Consider the following 19324-nt stretch of genomic DNA (forward strand, 5'->3'; position numbering starts at 1 on the left):
AAGCCGTATGAGGAGCAGCTGAGGTCACTTAGTCTGCTCAGCCTGGAGAAGAGGAGACTGAGGGGAGACTTCATTGCAGTCTACAACTTCCTTGTGAGGGGAAGAGGAGGGGCAGGCACTGATCTTTTCTCCATAGTGGTCAGTGACAGGACCTGAGGGAATGGCCTGAAGCTGGGTCAGGGAAATTTTGGCTGGATATTAGGAAACGACTTTTCGTGCAGAGGGTAGTTGGGTACTGCAGCAAGCTCCTTAGGGAAGTCACAGCACCAAGTCTGACAGAGTTCAAGAAGTGTTTGGACAACATTCAGACATGTGGTGTCATTCTTTGGGTGGTCCTGTGCAGGGCCAGGAGTTGGGCTGGCTGATCCTTGCAGGTCCCTTTCAATTCAGTATATTCTATGATTCTAGATTTAATGCCTATTGCTTAGTAATTAGCAGTATAATTTTATTACAGCATCAACAATGTTTAGCTGTGTTCAGCAGAGTCAAGTTTACCCGGGTACTGCTGACTGTTCTAATAGCATTTACAAAAAAAGAGGTATGTTCATTTGGTGTTTCTGTGTTCACATTGTGATCTTGTGAAATAATCATTTTCGTGAAGATCAGGCAATTATTCTCTAGATTAAGGAGATTTGAATTGATGTGGGTGGAGGTAAAGTGTTGAAAAAGGCCTTATGGCGGCAAACGTTCAGTTTTTGTTCAAACACAGGGAAGGCTAGTAGCTGACATTATTATGGCCTTGCAGAAAGACAGAGTATTCATTATAAAACACTTAAAAATATTTATGGATTTCAAATTATGCTTTCACACACATGAACAAAACTTTTCTTACTTGATTTCAGTCCCCTCCTATGGAGTTACCTGACATTGAACATTGTTTTGCCCATCTCTAAAGAACTATTAGCTTTTCCTTGCATGCGATACTGAATTTGTATCTAGACATCTTTGGTCTGAGAAGAAGAATTAAAATAGCATTCCATGAAATCTGCCTATTTTTTTGAATATATGATTTCCTTATTGCTGAAAGGGGAAGGAACTTCATGAGTTAAGGCAAAGGGATAGAATCATGTCCTCCCAAAGAGTAGTCTTTCACGTAGTATATACAAGACTTCGAGTTGTAATTATTGTAAAGTCTTATACAGTATTGAATGTATGTATAGATATGTAAAATAGAACGTTATTGCACAGAAATGTTGGATTTATTGTTCAGAATTGGTTGTATAAGAACATCAGAACCCTAATATTCTTTTTTCTTATACTAGCATTAGTTATATAGTCAAAATATGTTGGTTCATAATGTGAATAATTGTTTCCTGCCTTTCAGATGAGTGCAGTTGCGGAAGCTCAGAAACTAATGACTCAGGCAGCTGACTTGCTTTCTGCTATCCACAATTCATTGCATCATGGTATGCAGGCACAGAACGATACCACTAAAGGAGGTATGTATCAAATTATACCATTTTTTCCTTTCTTAAATATGCTCTCTTCATAAATGTAAATATCTTTGTATATTTAAAAGAAGTTAAAATCACTGTTTACTTTGAAATAATAACACTCATTATACAAGTTGTTACAGATTTGCATTCTTTGATTTTAATTTTATTTCACTAAATGGTGGTTCTCCTGAAAGCAATACTGTCAATTCATAGCCAGAGATAATGTGAACTTTTAATTAAGTGCATTGCACTTCAAATCAATGCATATGTTATTTTAAAATAGGGAACAGCACCTCACTGTTTCTACAGGTATGTGTGGAGGGTTGAGGTTTTTTTTTTAATAGTAATCAGTGTCTTAATTGGGTAGTTAGTCTCTGTAAGTTAACTCACAGATAAAAACTTCATTTTGGCCAGTTGAATTATTTGTATTATACTTGCAAGTTTGAAGTAAGTTCTGAAAACATGGCTTATATGCACCTTTTCTTTGTCTCTATCCCCTTCTCCTTCATTAGATCATCCTATTATGATGGGCTTTGAACCCCTGGTTAATCAGAGATTGCTGCCACCAACTTTTCCTCGATATGCAAAAATAATTAAAAGGGAAGAAATGGTCAGTTATTTTTCCAAACTAATAGACCGAATAAAAACTGTATGTGAAGTAGTCAACTTAACTAATTTGCACTGTATACTGGTAAGCATTAATATTTCTTATTTATTGCAAAATATAAGATCTGAAAATGTAACTTGCAAAAAATCATTTCATATATGCATGGTGTTGCTCACTGGAGAGAAAACTGAACGCTATATATGTATTTGGTGTTTCTTGTAGTGTACAATTCCAAAGTTTACTGTCTTTCCTGATATTTAATATTTTTCTTTTTTTGACAAAGACCTTTTCTCCTCTCAAACCTCCCACTTTTCCTGTAATTTATGAGGTAATTATACATGTTAGTGGTAGAGGCCAAGCAAGTTTCTTTGGTTGAAGAGCTGCATTTATAGCATCAGAATATAATTCTTTGCTATATGCCTGATTTTTTCAGATTGATTAAGCATACTCTGCATATGTGCTTACAACACAAGAGCACTTAATACACACTTGTTTAAGTGTGTAATTTCCTAGATAGGCATAAAGTTAAGCCCCTGCTTATGTTTTTTCTTGAGTAAGTGATGTTACTCTCAGTTACTGCCTACAATTATGAGAAGACACTTGAATGCTTGAAATATTTTTTACTATATGTGTGGTCACTGACTGAGAAAACAGACACAGTTAAATCAGTTCAAAGATCAAAAAAGATCTTTTGTCTTCCTATTTCCTGTTAAATTAATTAAAGCAGTGTTTGCATGAAGCATCTAGTATCCGTTAAACATTACAGTTTTGTTCAGTACCTGGTTTGGTCATGTCAAGATCTTAAAGGTCTCACAGTGTTTTTTTTCTGTACTATAATCATCTTTCCAGTTGTTACATTTGAAAATTCAGAAACCTTTTTGTTCTGTTAAATAACAAGTAATTGCAGAAAAAAATGGATTTTATCTTCATAATCTGTTCTGTTCAAATTATTCATGGTCACTTTCTTACAAGTTGTATAAGCTATGTTATGTTTGCATGTACTTTATACAAAATATAGGTGTATCTACACCTATATTTTACATATGTTACATATGTGTGTTTATAAGAGATGCAAATGTGTGTGTGTGTATAAAAATGTCACTCTGTGTGTTTATATATACATAGCTAAATTGACATATTAACATGAATTATTTTTTTTTTTCCTAAATATAAATTAGGACTTCTTCTGTGAGTTTAGTGAGCAATCACCATGTGTTCTTTCAAGATCCCTGTTACAGGCAAGTCCTAATCTATGTCTTTGAATAAAATACTTTTGCATTCATTATAAATATGGATTTTCTGGTGATGTTTAAGTATTAGATATTATGGAAGGAATCCTTTGTTGTGAGGATGATGAAGAGTTGGAACAGGTTGTCTAAAGAAGTTGTGGATGCCCCATCAAGTGTTCAGGGCCAGTAAGGTGTCCCTGCCCATGGCAGGGGAGTTGGAACTAGGTGATATTTAAGGTCCCTTCCAATGCAAAGCATTCTCTGATTGTATACATGGAGGCTTATCATCTGATCTAATATTTTAAAACATTTTTAAATACTGTTGCTTAGATCATTTTAACACATGCTAATTTAAAACAGGAAGTGTTAAAATTTTTCACTGCCATAATGCTGTGCCTGTACACACATTTTTATGCTGTTCTCCATATGCTGTCTCAGTTTGGGGCTAGTGTTTGTATTCATCACCGTTTGGACAGAATTTAGTGTATAGATGGCCTCTATTGCTACAACAGTAAACCTGATGGCTAGTGCAGAACTTCTCACTGCTTTACTTACCTTAAAAGTGCATTCCTCAGTTCTGAATAAATAATTCCTTATAAGAGGTTTCGATTATAGTAGGGTGTCCCTTGATGTCAGAACTTCTTTACATTTGATCCCTGTTAAGCCATGTATAGAGCCAGTGGAATATAACTATTGGAAGTAGAATGTTTTCATAGTGTGTGTGTTCTGCCTTTCTGCCACATGAGTTTGTGCGGTCCTTGTGGGTGCAGAGATTTATCTCCAACTGCTGAAGAACCATGTAAGAAAGGGGCACAGCGCTTGTGGAGAGAAGTTAAATAAGGATCAGACATGACCAATGAAAGCAGTAGTATCCATTGGGGTAGAAAAAAGTCTGCGGTAGTCTGTAGATATATTTTTATCTGCCTCCAGAGAAGACACACAATCTGTTTCATGCCAATCTTCAGAAATATCTGTCTGATTTATCATCTTCAAAGTGCAAGAAATAAAATAATTTTGCGTGCATTTTCTTATGCAAGTAGCAGAGCTGTATTTTTTGTCCTGAGAATACCACAGAAGTGTCAGATCTCAATATGCCTCTATTTCTGAGTCTGTAGCCTTGGACCTAGTTGAACCATTTCAATTCTAAAAGGAATCTTACAAGTTTCTTATATTTAATATATACTGTAAGAGCTTTCTATTACTAATTCCTAGTGCATTACTTTTGACTTAAAATACGTTCCTAAAAACACATTTTTACTTTCAGACAACTTTCCTAGTAGATAATAAGAAGGTGTTTGGCACTCACCTCATGCAAGACATGGTGAAAGATGCTTTAAGGTCTTTTGTCAGTCCTCCAGTCCTTTCTCCAAAGTAAGTGGATCTTGAGTTTACACATTTGTTTACATCTCTGTTGAAAAAATATTTCTGCTTACAAGAGCAAGGACAAATGCACAAAAAAATATTAATTTTGTATTTAGTGATTATGTATGAAGGAGTCAGTTGCTGTTGCTGCAACTATTGCTGTTCCTTTTTTAATTTTGTACTACTTAGACTGGTGGCATTTATAAAAATATGTATGTACATGAATATTTCTCTTTTAGATGTTGTCTTTATAATAATCACCAGGCAAAGGACTACATTGATTCCTTTGTGACACATTGTGTTCGGGTAAGTGATCATTCCAGTTACAGCATGTTTATGTGTATATGAACACCTTGAAGATTTGCATACGTTTGAACATGAGACCAATTAATTTAGACACCTGACATGATGGCAAAATTGCAGAAGTTGGCCATTTTAAAATGGTAACACTTTTTAAAAAGCTAGTCTAATTATTGATGGTTTTTTCCTGTGTTCTTCTTCTAGATTTTTATTTAACATTTTACTTTGTTAAAAATCTGCACCTTCTACCTCTTTGTTTACCTTGTAACAAAACAAATGCATAGCATGTGTAAAAACAAAGTTATTTTTACCTTCTCTCAAATTTAATTTTTTTAAAAAATTGTTTTAGAAGATTCAGTTGTTGAATATGGCACAGTAAAAATCTCAAGAAAATCATAGAATTATTTAGATTGGAAAAGACCTCTTAAGATCATCGAGTCTAACCCAGCACTGCCAAGTCCACCACTAAACCATGTCACCAAGTGCCATTGACCACCTAGGTGCATGGATTTAGGCATAAGAAATATCTCATTTACACCAGGCATTTTGTTCTGATCACATTCCTAAAGGATGCTCACTCAGTCTCACGTTGACTTGTGTACAGAGAAATGGGTTCTTGCATCCCTCCAGAGACCTTGCTTTCCTGCTGCTTGCGTTCTGTAGGGAGCATTAAGTAACACACCTCCTGATACAGATATATAGAGCAGGTGTCTAAATAGACATCATAGTACTCCTCCTTTACTTTCAAAGTTGTGTTGATAATTTAAAATGATGCTTTGCTTCTTTCAGCCATTCTGTAGTCTGATTCAAATCCATGGACACAATAGAGCTCGTCAGAGAGATAAACTGGGTCACATTCTTGAGGAATTTGCCACCCTACAGGATGAGGTAATGTCCTAGGCAGCCGGCCAGCAAAGTTTTTTTCCAGATATATTCCTACTGGAGTGAAGCATGTGGTATTAGATCCTAGCTGCATGAAGCAAGTCCTCTGTTTGTCCTAAAATCTTTAGGACAAGGATTCCTGAAATTTAGCCCAAGAAATCAGTAGAATTTCTGTTAGATCTGTTAACAAAAACATTATATTTTTTGAGATTAACTTTGTCCAGTACGTAGACTTCAGGGAAACCTGTTGTGATGTAATCTGATGGTAACTCCACTGCTTTTAGTCTCTATCCTCCTTGTGACTGTCAGTCTGGAAGATATAACCAGGGGGAGATAGACAAGCCGTGCTGACAATATACCTTTGAAAATTTAGCCTTATAGCTATGTCAGATGTAAACTGCGAAAGTAAAAAATAACCCTTCAAAATACGTACTCTGACTGATTTTGAACATTTCTGAAGAATGAGAAGGGAATCATAAGTTAAAAATTATTTTCACTTGCTGGAAATCTTTCTCCAGCAGTAAGAGTCATAAAATAATAAAATATTTCCCAAGATATGCACAGTAAGGAGAACAATTGAGGACCTTGGAGGTGGGGATGAGATTTTGTGTGCTCCAGCTTTTCTCAAGATAGTTTGATTGAGTTTGTTACAGTACTGTAGCTGAGACACTGTTTTTTCATTTTGTAGCCAGTTACATGAATTGTTCTCTTCAGGACTACTGTTAATGTTCCAACTGTGGGAGACTTCATGTCTTCCATACAATTAATTCTTAAGACAAAATTGGTCTTAGCAATATTTTAGTTAATCTGATGGGACACATTGTGTGTCTTGTATGTTAAGCTTATAAATAAATTTAATGTTTCAATGCAGCTAGGCTAAAAAAAAAAAAAAGGAGAGAAGTAATTATTGCCAATATAGAAAAATAAACAAGTGTGTAATGGGTTCAGTGCTCACGTGACTGCTAATGATCTAGATACCAATACTTTAAAAATTTGAAATTTAAAATACCTAATGTTCTTGCTACACTACTATTTGAATATTGTTATTCTGTGCAGCAGAATTTAATTATGTGAATATCTTTCCAGTTTTCTGACAGTTCTAGACTATAGAAGTGGCAGTATCTGTGAAGACATATTTCAGTCTTGTAATCTGGGGCATGACTTTACTGACCCAAGTTGTATTCAGATTTTGTTAGGATTTTACTTCTGGCAGAACTTGGATATTGTTTCAGTCAAATGTTCTTCCTCCCCGTCTGTTACCTTGCTGTCTTTTTATTGATAGGCAGAGAAAGTAGATGCAGCGCTTCATAGTATGTTACTGAAGCAGGAACCACAAAGACAACATCTGGCTTGCTTGGGCACCTGGGTCCTATATCATAACCTTCGTATTATGATACAGTATCTTCTCAGTGGCTTTGAGTTGGAACTTTACAGTATGCATGAATATTACTACATATATTGGTAAGAAGATTCTTTATTGACAGCTGTTCAAGGAGGGATGCTCCTGCAGAGCTATAATTGCAAATATTTGAAGAAGGGACTCCAAATATGATTTTATAATCTCAAGGTTGCTCAACACTGTTTGGTTTACCTATTTATAATATTACAGAAGGAGAAAAAAATGTTGTTAGTCTCTTTTCTAGGCTTACTAAGTAGTGTATTTTTTTTCCTGAAATAGTAATGGACTCTCTGTTTAGCTTTTTAAAACAGTGTCTTGTGTAGACAATGAATGAAAAATATGTTGACTTTTGGCAGACAAGAGCATGCAGGAGAAAAGCGATTTCTTTTATTCTTTTATGTTGTTATAGTACCAAGATCGTTAGTCTTGTTGATCTCTAGTATTTTTGAAAAGGTCTCCAGTTTTAAGTTATGACTAATTTGAAAATTGACTAGTTAGGTAACATCTTATTCTGTGAATATATTTGAAGAGACATCTGCCTTTAGTGAAAATGATTGTACTACATGGAAACAAAATACTTTTTACTTTTCCACTTTCATTCACATTAATTATTTGTCATAGTTGATTGCTTGGTCCAAAAGATAAATTATTTTCAGATGGTTCATTTTTGAATTAGCATTAAAAATCTGATGATGAACCTTCCTCTGCTAAAGTGTTTCTACACTTTGGTGGTTTGTTTTTTGCTCTAATTTGTTTGAGTTTCTTTTTTTTTTTTCTGTAAAGCTACCGAAAGAATCCTTTGTAAGATGCAAGCCTTCTTATCAAGAGATTAAAATAGTTGAAATTACATAAACAGTGCATTTCATTATGTTTCTGTGTTGTTTCAGTAGTGGATTAAGTATTAAATGAGAACATTAATACTAGTTACCAGAAAATGGCAATATTCTTTAGGTAATACCTCAATAAGTAATGCCAAATTTTTTGTGAGACAATATTTGTTATACCTGCCTGTATTTCCCTTACCATTTCAATAAAATCCCTTTTAATTGGAATTGTCATGTCAGCTGCTTTATCTCTTTAATGTAAACGAAGAACAAAAAGTAGAAGAAATTTCAGAGGGGAAATGTGCAAATGAAACTCAAATTTCTCAGTAATTTTTCTTCTGAATTGTGACTTCTTATGAACTATTACTTATTTTTCATTGTGCTCCAAATCTGTATTTTTTTCTACTCTCTTTTTCCCCCCCTTATTCCTTTTGAAGTCAATCAAGATATTTATTGAATTAGCTTCCACTATTGCTCTTAAAGATGTATCTTAAATCTGAAAGAATAGCATGTGGATGTTGTGTTTCTGTGGGCTTGGCCTCTTTATGTAATAATTCATGGCTTTTTAATGCCTGAAAAAAAATCAGTAATAACCTTGTTTCTCAAAATAATGCATAACAAAAGTAGAAAAGGTATTAACATAGTATTTTTTTAAAAAATACTTCATTTGCTGGGAGAAGGAAGAGTTCTAGAAAAATTTGATCTTAAATAGGTTTTGAAATAATAAGAAGCTTAGACTTCACTTAGTAAATATGTAAGAAACTTGCATACTTTGAGCTGTCTGTGGTGGAATGTGTACGAAGTCTTGTTTAAAATAGAAAAAAACACAAACCAGAATAGGAATGTAGACTGATCTGTTGATTTCAGCCATACAAAACAAAGAGTTTTAATTGCCTGTGAAACCTGTCCTTTACTAGGACAGGTGCTTTACACCTTGGAGCAAATGACTTGGCATTGAGCAGGTGTATGTGCATTATGAGTACATTCTGCACTGCAGTATATAACACTCCATACCATTTTCACTCTAGGTACCTGTCAGAGTTCCTCTATGCCTGGTTGATGTCAACGCTGAGCCGTGCTGACAGCGCTCAAATGACAGAGGAAAGAATAATGGAGGAGCAACAGAAAGGACGTAGTAGTAAGAAAACAAAGAAAAAGAAGAAAGGTACTTAGGTCTAGAGTATAACTCGAGACTTATTTTTTTCCCCTTTTATGCAGCCATGTAGAATTAAAATTAAAAATTTACAGATTCAGCACTGATATGAGTAGAAAAAAATGTCCTAAAGTTTAAAGGCTGAATGTAAAACTTTTTTAGTTAAGAAGTCAGTTGTTGCATAAGAATTTCCTAGTTATTTTCTTTTAAATAGGTCTTTCAGAAAAACCCAACTCACTCATATTTACAGCTTCATCAGCTGTGTTAATGTGCTGGATCATGTGAAATGTAATTAACAGTTCCAGAGCTATTATCTTTGAAAAATACTTCCTTTCTACCTTCTATAATTCCTGCAGTATTTTGCTTTTTTGGACTGTAGCTAGATTCAAACACTAAATTTTCAGTGTGTTTCTGTAATTTCTATTTGACTTCAGAAGGTCCTAAAGCATGTTTCTTAATTTTACAGCAGTGAGTTGCCCATTCTTTTCCTTGCTTTCTTTCCAAGGGGAGCAAACAATGGGATATGAACAGCTCAGGATCATATCCACTGAATTCCCTTGTCTCTAGAAATGCAGAAAATTACTACTGTACTTTATTAAGTTAGGTGCCAAATGTTGGGCAGTTTGGCAGTAGTTAAGCACTGGAAGCAAAAAGGAAACCTACAAGAATATTATCAGGATAAAGTTTTTCTTATTAGGATAAAAATATGCTTTAACCTTTTAGTCTTTAGAAGTCAAAAGAAATCAGCGAACTAAGCAAACAGACCTCTCAGCTAGAGACTGTAAGTTCGAGGCTGTTTGGTGTTGTATAGTGTCATACAAAAACCATTGACCAATTTATTTCATTGACAGTAGTATGGTGTTCATGTTAAGTATATCTTGAGGTATTTTGTGTAATTAGGAGCCAGGTTAGCAAAAACGCATGTCCATGCTTTGGATGCTTCAGTTATTTTAAAATATAGTTGAGAGTTTTGCCACTTTCTGGAGACTTGGAAAAACTGTTTTGATCTGAAATTAATATATTGAACTAAATTGAACTAAAATTGAACTAAACTTTTTATGTGAAATTTGCAGTTCGTCCTCTCAGCAGGGAGATCACCATGAGTCAGGCATACCAAAATATGTGCGCTGGGATGTACAAGGTAACTTATATTCTATTTGTTCCAATTTTTTTGTAATAGGGATCATGTATGCATTGCATGCCTTTGTTTTTAGTGGGCCTGGAAATTAGGTTCAAGTTTATAATTTGATATGGTAAATTCTCTACTGTTTTTTTGTCCTTCCCATTACAGCTAAATCATCTTCCTTGCAGCAAAATATGACATAAAGCTAACACTTCTTACTGTATTTATCCTTTTCTTGTAGACAATGATTGCATTTGATATGGATGGCAAAGTAAGAAAACCTAAGTTTGAACTGGATAGTGAACAAGTTCGATATGAGCACAGGTTTGCTCCATTCAACAGTGTTATAACGCCACCCCCAGTGCACTACCTGCAATTTAAAGTGAGTAATCTTAAAATGTGGTGCTGTCCATGCTTTTATAGAAGTCATTTACTCACCTGCTTTAGACATTGTTGTCATTGTAAAAAGAGCTTTAATATCCTAAAGTTCATACTAAAGCTAAGTCCAAATGGCAAGGAGTTCTAGCTTGGTTATGTGCAAGGAAGAGACATTGCTTTGAATTCTTACTAAACTTAGATGCTTAGATTTTTTAAAATTGGTCTGATGTGGCAGTCTGAGATGCTGGTGTTGGTTTGCATGAAAATAAAATCTCTTCGAAGTCCATTGACAGACTTTTTGGCTGTGGTTAATTATAGCAGCATGTTTTCATTAGTGCAGCAAGCAAATGGAAAAACTGTAATATTGAGTGTTGGAAGGGACCAGTGGAGGCTTGTTTTGTCCAGTCTCCTCCCTGAAGTAGCATAATAGATCACATTAGCTCTATCTTTGTCTGAAAAAATCAAAAGTTGGAGATTTTCTAACTGTTTTTATTAACCTGATGCAGTTACTTTTTCTGTTCCATTAAGTCTTTGGATAACCTGATTGAGGGCTGTTCTATTCTCCTTTTTTCCTAATGTCCAGTCTGAATTACCCAAACCACAACCTGTTGCTTCTCATGTTATATTGTCTACCATTATTAACAAGGAGCCTTTGCCTTCTGGCAACTTTATAACTGTCTTTCAGGTAGTTGTAGGCTGCAATTAAGATGACCCATTAGCATCCTTTTCGCCTAACTGAGAAAGTCCAGGTCCATTGATCTCTCCTTGTGGCTCATATGCTGTAATCCCCCAGCCACCTCCATATCTCAATGTCTTTCTTGAACTGAGTGGATCCAGCCCCAGATGCAGCATTTCAAATATTACAACACAAATATGGAGTATAGGATGATAACCTTCCTTGATCTGCTGGCCATACTCCTGCTTGTTTATTCCTATACAAGGCTTGTTTGATTTGTAATAAGAGCACCTTGTTGGCTTGTATTCAAGTTGGTGTTTGCAATAACCCTGCTGCTCACCCACCTGGTTATTAGCCTCTATTATTTGGGGGGTTAGTCTGAACTGAAACAGTGCTATTTTGTATGCCAGTCACTCTTCCCAGTTTAATGTTATGAACAGCTGTAGTGGAAATTAAGACTATCATGACTTCCTCCTTGTCACTGAAGTTTGGTGGGGTTTTTTTATCCCTAGTCAAAAAACCAAAAAGTTGAAAGAATTAAAATTATATAAAATGAAGTTTTGAACAGTTTCAGCACTTTGCTTGTGGTAACCTTGATTTGAGTAAACAATATAATATACTTTTTTTTTCTCCTATTTTTTTCCTGTAATTTCATACCCTGCTGCATGGAACTATTAAAGCAAATGAATGACAAGTTGTTGAAGAGAAGGATTTTTTTATAAATAATATAAGAATTTCATTGCATTTTGTAGCACTAGAAAGTAGTCATTGAGCACTGCATTGCTGCTTGGGTTCTACCATTTCATATAAATGTTTTCAACTTCAGTTTTTATTCTTAAAATAGTATTTAGTTGACGTAAGTTTTCTTGAATATAGTAATTTGCTTTCATTTCAGGTGATGAAAATAAAATTTTCTGGCAACTGATTTTAATATATATTTATATATTTCTATAACACACTAGGAAATGTCTGATTTAAATAAGTATAGCCCACCTCCCCAGTCATCAGATCTCTACATGGCAGCTAGCAAACACTACCAGCAAGCTAAAATGATTCTTGAGAATATTCCGAATCCAGACAATGAGGTAAGACTGAAATACTGAGAAAAGGAGCATTTGCTCAAACTAATGTTTGTTTTCAGCTCGATCTGCTTGAGATCCAAAATGTACTTCCATCAAAATGCTGAACAAAGCTGAGTGCTTTGATTAAAGAGTGGACAGAGAAGAATGGTGGCATCTTGCACAGTGATCTGTTTCAGTACATCAGACAACATAATCAAGGTTGTGTCCACTGCTCCCAAACCTTTCTTTGCTGAGGATCTTAGACGCTACATATTTCCTTCTTCCATAGTGACTTCTAACCCCTTTCTAATAGCTGTTTTAACTGATACGTGCCCACCCCACTTATCTGGAATCTACTAATTCAGATAGACTCCTGAAAGGTGGGAAAAATAGGTTTGAATATCATCAGGATGAAAAGAGCATTGAGTCTCACATGTGTTGCCTGGAGCAGTGTTCTCAGCACTGAGCTATAAACATGGATAAGAATTTTTCCATCTTTGTCCATAGCCTAAAAGCTTGTGTCTGTGACTGTATTTTGGAGGAAGGAGGATGCTTTTTCTGTCACATCTGAGCAGGTTAAGAATAGTTACAGGATTAGGTCCTCCTGAGCATTTAGGAATCAATTCCTGTTCTCTGGATCCTGATGGTATTCACACATAAACTGTCTACTTGTGGCTAACCAAGATAGTTCAGAGGTAGTTTTAAAGATGTCGAGAGCATTTCCATGCAAAAAGCCACCAGTTTCATACTCGAGTTTACCATTCTCAGGGTGCTGTAATGTTGAAGATAGATGCCTAGAGTCTATCTATACCTTATTTGTGAGAGTGCCACAAAACCTGCCATAGTTTCCATGTTTTATGTTCCAGAATTTTTAAAGCAGTGGTTTCTATGATTTGTTGAATTTAATAAAAAGTGACTGAAAATAAATGCACCTTTCATTATTCCGGTTTTTTGCTTATTCCAGCAAATCCCAACACTGTGATATCTGTTAAATTGGTCTTGTAAGAGAAATGCTGTAGTGTTAGAGTATATAAACATTAGAGTATTATCTTTGAAATAGTTTGAAATTGGTCATATGCTTTCAGTTGAAGACTTCTTGCTGTTTTGTGTTTAGGTCAGTCGAATTCTAAAAGTTGCAAAACCCAATATTGTGGTCATGAAGCTGCTGGCAGGAGGCCACAAGAAAGACTCTAAGGTAAGGAAATGCCAGCTGAATTGAATGTAAAATATAGAACTCAATGATCTTTTCCAGCCTGAATGATCCTGTGATTCAATGCGAAGCCACCACAGGTCTCTTGGGAGCCAAATGAACAGATTCAAGCCATAGTTACTCTAACTGTTAAAAGAACAGGGAAAAGAAACTTAATTCATTTTCCCCTTGGAAACAGTTTGTTGTAGTTATTTAAACATGGAAAACTCGCATCTCTAAATGTTTTGACGAAAAAAAATTGGGAAAAGCATGTGGGACAATACAGAAAAATATGGATATTCTTCAAGAGCAGGAACAAGAATCACATGTATCAGCAGCTTGTGTGAACAAAATCATGAGAGTGCTGGCTGTCAGGATTAGTGAGTGCCACTGCATGGGTCAGAGGCACAGAAGGATGAAGGAACACACCTAAGAGGCACACCAGCATTCTAAAACTTTGTGGCCATCACTGCTGAATAATGTGTGACATTTTTCTGAAAAACAAATAGTCCTAGCTCTTTAAATTATTATCTATCTTCTGCTGTTAGGTTTTTTTTTTTCTGTCTGCAGGGTATTCTCATTATGAGTATCAAATGCAATAGTACTGCTGTGTAATGTTTAAATCTTTTCTTTCTAGGTTCCTCCAGAATTTGATTTCTCTCCTCATAAATACTTCCCAGTTGTGAAGCTTGTTTGAAGGACAAGAAATTATTGTTAGGATACCTGAAGATACCTGTGTAGCAGATACCAGCTGTAAGAGGGAATATCTAGGCTTGTACTCAGACTGCAAGGGACCTCCAGGATACAAGTACTGTTATGTGGAATATGTGCAGTCTGCTGTCTTCATCTGATCTGACAACTGCTGTTTGAAACTGGTTTATCATAAAGTTTAATGCATTTTATGTGTGAAGCTGATTTTAATCAACTGTATTGTTGAAGAATGCCATACCTTAATTGATTTTATTACAGAGTTAATCATAATTTTTATTAATGTGATCTGAGAGAAAATGGTGGCTTAGGGACTAAATAAAAATCATGCAAAATTCTCCATTCAGCAGAGTCACTTAGAGAGATTGTGAGTTTCCATATTTTTGTCTAAATTGTATCAAAATTGCTCACTTTGCAAGTAGAAAGAACGTTGGTTTTTTTTCCCCCACATCCTGCAAACTAAAACAATCTTTACAGAAATCAAGGGCAGATGAAAACTAGACATTTAGCTCCTACTGCACTGAATTCAGTTATTTTTTTTTTGTTTTGTTTTACCAAAGTCAGTTTTCTCAGAGGTGTTTTGTCTGAAATGTAGAAGAAGCCTTTGAAGACAGCGAGAAACGGAGTGATTCCTAGTTGGAGTTTGTTCCTTTGTTTTATTCTCACGGTAGTGGAGAATCTGCCCAGCAAACACTGCCGTAGTCACTAGCAACAGCGCTAGATATTGAGGGGTATTTTTACTCTGCAACTTTGTTTCAATCATGCTGCTTGCCTTGGAAGGGAGAAATTGCTACTTTGTTACATCACTCAGTTCTTAAATTACCTTTTTTCCCCACTTTGACTCTAGTGGGGCTGCTGGATCCTACTGTGTTCTGTAGTGATAGACAGAGATAGGTATCCAAAACAGGAGAGGCCCCAAACCTCCTCTTTCCTTCCTAGAATAGTTCTGCCTCCTGTGCTTTCAGAAATAACAGAGGTAAGTTGTTGTGTTGAGCAACCTCCTACTACAAGAGGGGAAAAAATGATCAAAAAGGTGACTTGTTCATTGATAAACCCCCTACTAAAGGCCAAACCATACTTAGGCTATATAAGCAAATCCTTTGTTGGACAGGACAATTCTTATTTTGGTGTAAAATTACTTCCGCTGTAGGGCTGAGCTTTTAATTCCTTCTTGACCATGCAAGACCCTTTTCTGTGTTTGCTCTATCACCTGATTTTACTGTAGAGTAATATCACTGCAGCTGCATATCCTGAGCAGCAGCACTGCTGAGGCAGAGCTTGAAAAGAATGAGGAGCCTCTGAAGTGGAACACCCACTTCTCTGCCAGCAATTTGCAGCTTCTTGAAATAAGCAGAAGTACTGCCCTGAAGACATGATTTTCCCCAATTTCTCTGCTAAGGAGATTGTATATCACATTACTTGTTTGCTTATCATCATGGTTAATATACCTGAATACTTCTGTGTAGCTGCCAAAGGAATACAAAGCCTAAAATATGTAGCTGTAAAATAGCACTGAGAATTCATCTGGCCATCACAAAAATTTTTCTTGAACTACATGACAGTAGCTCAAGGACAGCTTTTGATATTTCTCCAAAGCAAGCAGCCGTTAAAGGAGAACTACATCACATATGGAACTAAGAAAAGAGTAACAATCATCTTTCCTATTTTCACTAAAATTAGAAGTGGATGAACTGTACAGAATAAGGCAAATACTAGACAAGATTATTTTGATTTTAAAATGCTTACGTAAAAGGGCTCAGGCTTAGTTAAGAAAGAAAAATCAAGGATATGTTAATTTAATGCCAAGATGATCACAGAAAAGAATATCACCCTAGTTATATTCCTGTAGCACTTGAAGCCATTGCAAATAAAATTGTAGTCCTTCATGCTTTTGAACATTGCTTTTATGCAGGTTTTCAGAGGTTTACAAGTGTGCCTTGTACAAAGATGGTCTTGTTTATGGAGGACAGTGTCCAGGTGGCTCAGAGAAACCCAAAGATGTACAGAAATACAGCCAAAACAGTTTTAAAAAAAGAACTCTCTGGCAATATACTAATTAAGTAGTTTTTCTTTGGGATTCTTAACTTGATAATGGTAAAGCTATTAATTCAACTTGAATACAGTGTTTCACTGTGTCTTTTATACTTGTAGAACATATGCTCTTTATCTGTAAACAGTTATACCTCTCAGATTAAGTTGATCAGGAATTTAATATTGATTGCTAAAGTTCTATGAAAATGCTGAGAAGATGGGTAAATAATTTTATCATCCAGAATATGGGTAAACATTTTGATGTTAAAACATGCCATCATTTGCAAAAAAAAAAAAAAAAAAAAAAAAAAAAAAAGCCAATAATCCAAGTTTCCCAATACCAGAACAGATGCTCATACCTCTTCTCTTCTGCTTACAAGCATTTGTTTTTCCCTGCTGTGTTGACTGTAGTGGCCTAGACCTAAGTCTGACTTAGATGGTGAAAAACTATCAGTAAAAGTGTTTCTGTGTTTGGGCTTAATAGGCACCATTTGACTTAAGCTCTGACCTTCACTTGATGAGAACTAACACTTTTTTCATACACAAAAGAGCTAACCTTCCACTTGCATATTTAGGTATCTTAAGGTTCAGGAGCTGTAAAGTAGTACACTGAGGAGTGACATCACAAAACGAGTTAGTTACAAAATGAAAGGGAAAGTAAAGACAAATTTATATTTTCTTAAATGGAATTGCTCGTTGGCAAGTTAGGCACAGCTGTCTACTGTCTAAACGAGGTTGGTTCATACTCACAAAGATTGCTCTAAACACAGATGTCAGTCTTGGGAACAGACACAAATACAAAAATTCTGCAAAACAGCTGGCTACAGACATGGAGGTTGGACTGCATAAAGGGTGCCCTAGTGGTAAGTAGAGGATATTTCTAGGTTACTGCAAGTAAACTAGTTTCTAGTTTACATTGAAGAAGTTACAGAAAAGAGAAGACTACAGAAAATTAACAAGATGATAGATTGTGATAAACACAGGACTTCACAATGACTACAGCTTCACCTGTAAGAGTCACTGCCATGTCTTCTAAATGCTTAGTCTGGTTTACCTCCTTCAAAAGTCCAGCAGAGAGGAATATTCACATTGAACAGCTAGGATGATTGCTGTTCTACAAAGCAAGTGTTTTGCCTTCCTACATTTTACCAGAAGATAGTGGTTGGGTGGAGTAAAGGGTAGCACACCATTTTAGAGGGCTTCTGTCACAAAAAGTTTGTGAGTTTGAATTTTTATGCTAAACTTGTGCAAGTCAGTGGTAACTGAATCATACTGTATTACTGAACTTGTGAACTAGAGTCCAACAAAGCTTTCAGAAAAATCTTCCTGCCTAATCTCTTAAAAAGAAGGCACTATTATCAGAGTTGTTTTGATTTTTTTTTTTAACCTTGAAGCTAAGAACTCATCCAGACAGTGTAAACTAGAAACTTAATTCAGAAGGCCCAGGTGAAATATATCATTCTGTTTTCTGAGTATATTTATGTTGCAGTAAAAAAGTGCCACAAAAGGCACAAGGGTAGATTGCAGCATGGACTGTTTTTCATCCTTCCCTCGTTCGGTGGCTTAGCTCCTCTTTAAGTTCTTAAAACTAGGCTGGGTATTTCTCTGTTGTGCGTTGCTCTGGAGAGAGATCCATCCTTGGCAGAGGACTGTTGCTCATGTACCAACAATCCACATATACCATTACTGTAGTATGACTATAGCCAACTTCAAAGTTACTACATTTATTGCTTGCTGATTTCAGTTTTATAATCAGTAGGAAGGAGAGAGTCAGTGCAGACGTCAACTGCTTTAACAAGCCTCCAGAGATTTCAGATTGCTTTTTTCTCCACTGAAACAGTACCAAAACTTCACAGGAAGATACTACTTCATTTGGGCCCTTATTCAAGCCTCAAGAAGGTAATCAAAACATTCTCAGATCACTTTGCTCTCATCATTGCTGCATATAGATGAAGAGGTGACTAAGTTGCGTCATGAACCTCCTTTGTTCACAACTGTCCTCCTTCACCATGGTCAGATAACTGGTTCTTCATATCTTCAGGGTTTTGAACTAATGAGGATAAAAAAGGTAAAGAAATCTCTTTAACAGGCAGAAGTGATAGTTTTTCATAAAGAAAGTTCTGTGTAGAAAACTACAGGAGAAATTTTGTAAAGACTATTAAATACTGTATAGTAAAGTTACAGGGTACCACACCCTCATGCCCCCCATTAAAGAGTAGCTTCAGTGATGCTATACAGAAAATAAATCACACTATCAACATGAGGGAAAGCTCAAAGAGAAAACAGAAATTAGCTTGGTATATCTTACTACAGAATACCATACAAAATACCATCTTAAAATTTTCAGCACATGGTATTTGGCTTTAAATGTTTTGTTGTTTTTTTTTTTCTTTTTTACCATTTTCAATCCCTGCAAGTGCTGCTTGCTTGTCTGTTTCTGATTCAGCTTCATTCTCATCTAAATTGTAATCAACATCCTTGTCTTGGTTCATTGCTTCATGTTCCTGTTTTTCTGAAAAGATTTAAAATGAAGTAGTTTTATGCTATACCATAGGGTCATTGCACAGAGAAACACTGACTGTAATCATCTTCCATGTAATTTACTTTGCTGCTGAATGAATTGCTGTTCAGAGTAGGTTTTCATATTTTTCATTTTGAATGTTAAATTTCAGAGCAACTTTTGCTGTAAATCTTGTCTAAAGAACCAGATAAAAGCCAGAATCTTTTGGGATTTGGAAAGTGCGATAAAATTCAGCCAACACTCAGATGGACAGAAAGAAAAAGCATTGAACAATTTCAGAATACATTAAAGGACAGCCCAAGGAAGAGCAAAAGCTGAAGCCAATGCTGAAAATTTGACTGTGATACTGCTTTTAAATGTATTGCCACTACCACCAAAACGTCTCAGCTTCTGCCCTTCTTATTTTAGTTTATCCCACAAGGGAAAAGCTGTGAATATAGCATAA

General features: G+C 35.6%; 2 protein-coding genes and 1 long non-coding RNA gene across 9 annotated transcripts in view; 1 reads left to right on the plus strand and 2 right to left on the minus strand.

The window, feature by feature from the left end:
* LOC116781224 overlaps window positions 1-8878 on the minus strand; it is a 25533-nt gene extending 16655 nt beyond the window's left edge. Inside the window, exon 1 of the long non-coding RNA XR_004354818.1 lies at window positions 8868-8878. This is a non-coding gene — a long non-coding RNA (uncharacterized LOC116781224). The remainder of the gene's footprint in view (window positions 1-8867) is intronic.
* NAA35 (N-alpha-acetyltransferase 35, NatC auxiliary subunit) overlaps window positions 1-14692 on the plus strand; it is a 24279-nt gene extending 9587 nt beyond the window's left edge. For 2 of the 4 annotated variants that reach the window (XM_032676896.1, XM_032676895.1), the window contains exons 10-23: window positions 455-538; window positions 1325-1439; window positions 1949-2127; window positions 3222-3281; window positions 4537-4643; window positions 4874-4940; window positions 5724-5822; window positions 7099-7277; window positions 9068-9204; window positions 10266-10333; window positions 10557-10697; window positions 12332-12454; window positions 13545-13625; window positions 14257-14316. In XM_032676896.1, coding sequence (XP_032532787.1) covers window positions 455-538; window positions 1325-1439; window positions 1949-2127; window positions 3222-3281; window positions 4537-4643; window positions 4874-4940; window positions 5724-5822; window positions 7099-7277; window positions 9068-9204; window positions 10266-10333; window positions 10557-10697; window positions 12332-12454; window positions 13545-13625; window positions 14257-14316 — 1500 coding nt within the window. Of the gene's footprint in view, window positions 1-454; window positions 539-1324; window positions 1440-1948; window positions 2128-3221; window positions 3282-4536; window positions 4644-4873; window positions 4941-5723; window positions 5823-7098; window positions 7278-9067; window positions 9205-10265; window positions 10334-10556; window positions 10698-12331; window positions 12455-13544; window positions 13626-14256 lie in introns of all 4 variants that reach the window. The other 2 variants (XM_032676894.1, XM_032676897.1) reach the window with 2 other exon arrangements.
* A 2315-nt stretch (window positions 14693-17007) lies between these two features.
* GOLM1 (golgi membrane protein 1) overlaps window positions 17008-19324 on the minus strand; it is a 35644-nt gene continuing 33327 nt past the window's right edge. For 3 of the 4 annotated variants that reach the window (XM_032676898.1, XM_032676900.1, XM_032676899.1), the window contains 2 exons: window positions 18757-18870; window positions 17008-18408 (listed from right to left, as the gene is read on the minus strand). In XM_032676898.1, the coding sequence (XP_032532789.1) occupies window positions 18347-18408; window positions 18757-18870 (176 nt within the window). In that variant the 3' untranslated portion in view covers window positions 17008-18346. The remainder of the gene's footprint in view (window positions 18409-18756; window positions 18871-19324) is intronic. The other variant, XM_032676901.1, reaches the window with a different exon arrangement.

This window comes from Chiroxiphia lanceolata, chromosome Z, assembly GCF_009829145.1.
Source record: "Chiroxiphia lanceolata isolate bChiLan1 chromosome Z, bChiLan1.pri, whole genome shotgun sequence".
Classification (NCBI taxonomy): domain Eukaryota; kingdom Metazoa; phylum Chordata; class Aves; order Passeriformes; family Pipridae; genus Chiroxiphia; species Chiroxiphia lanceolata.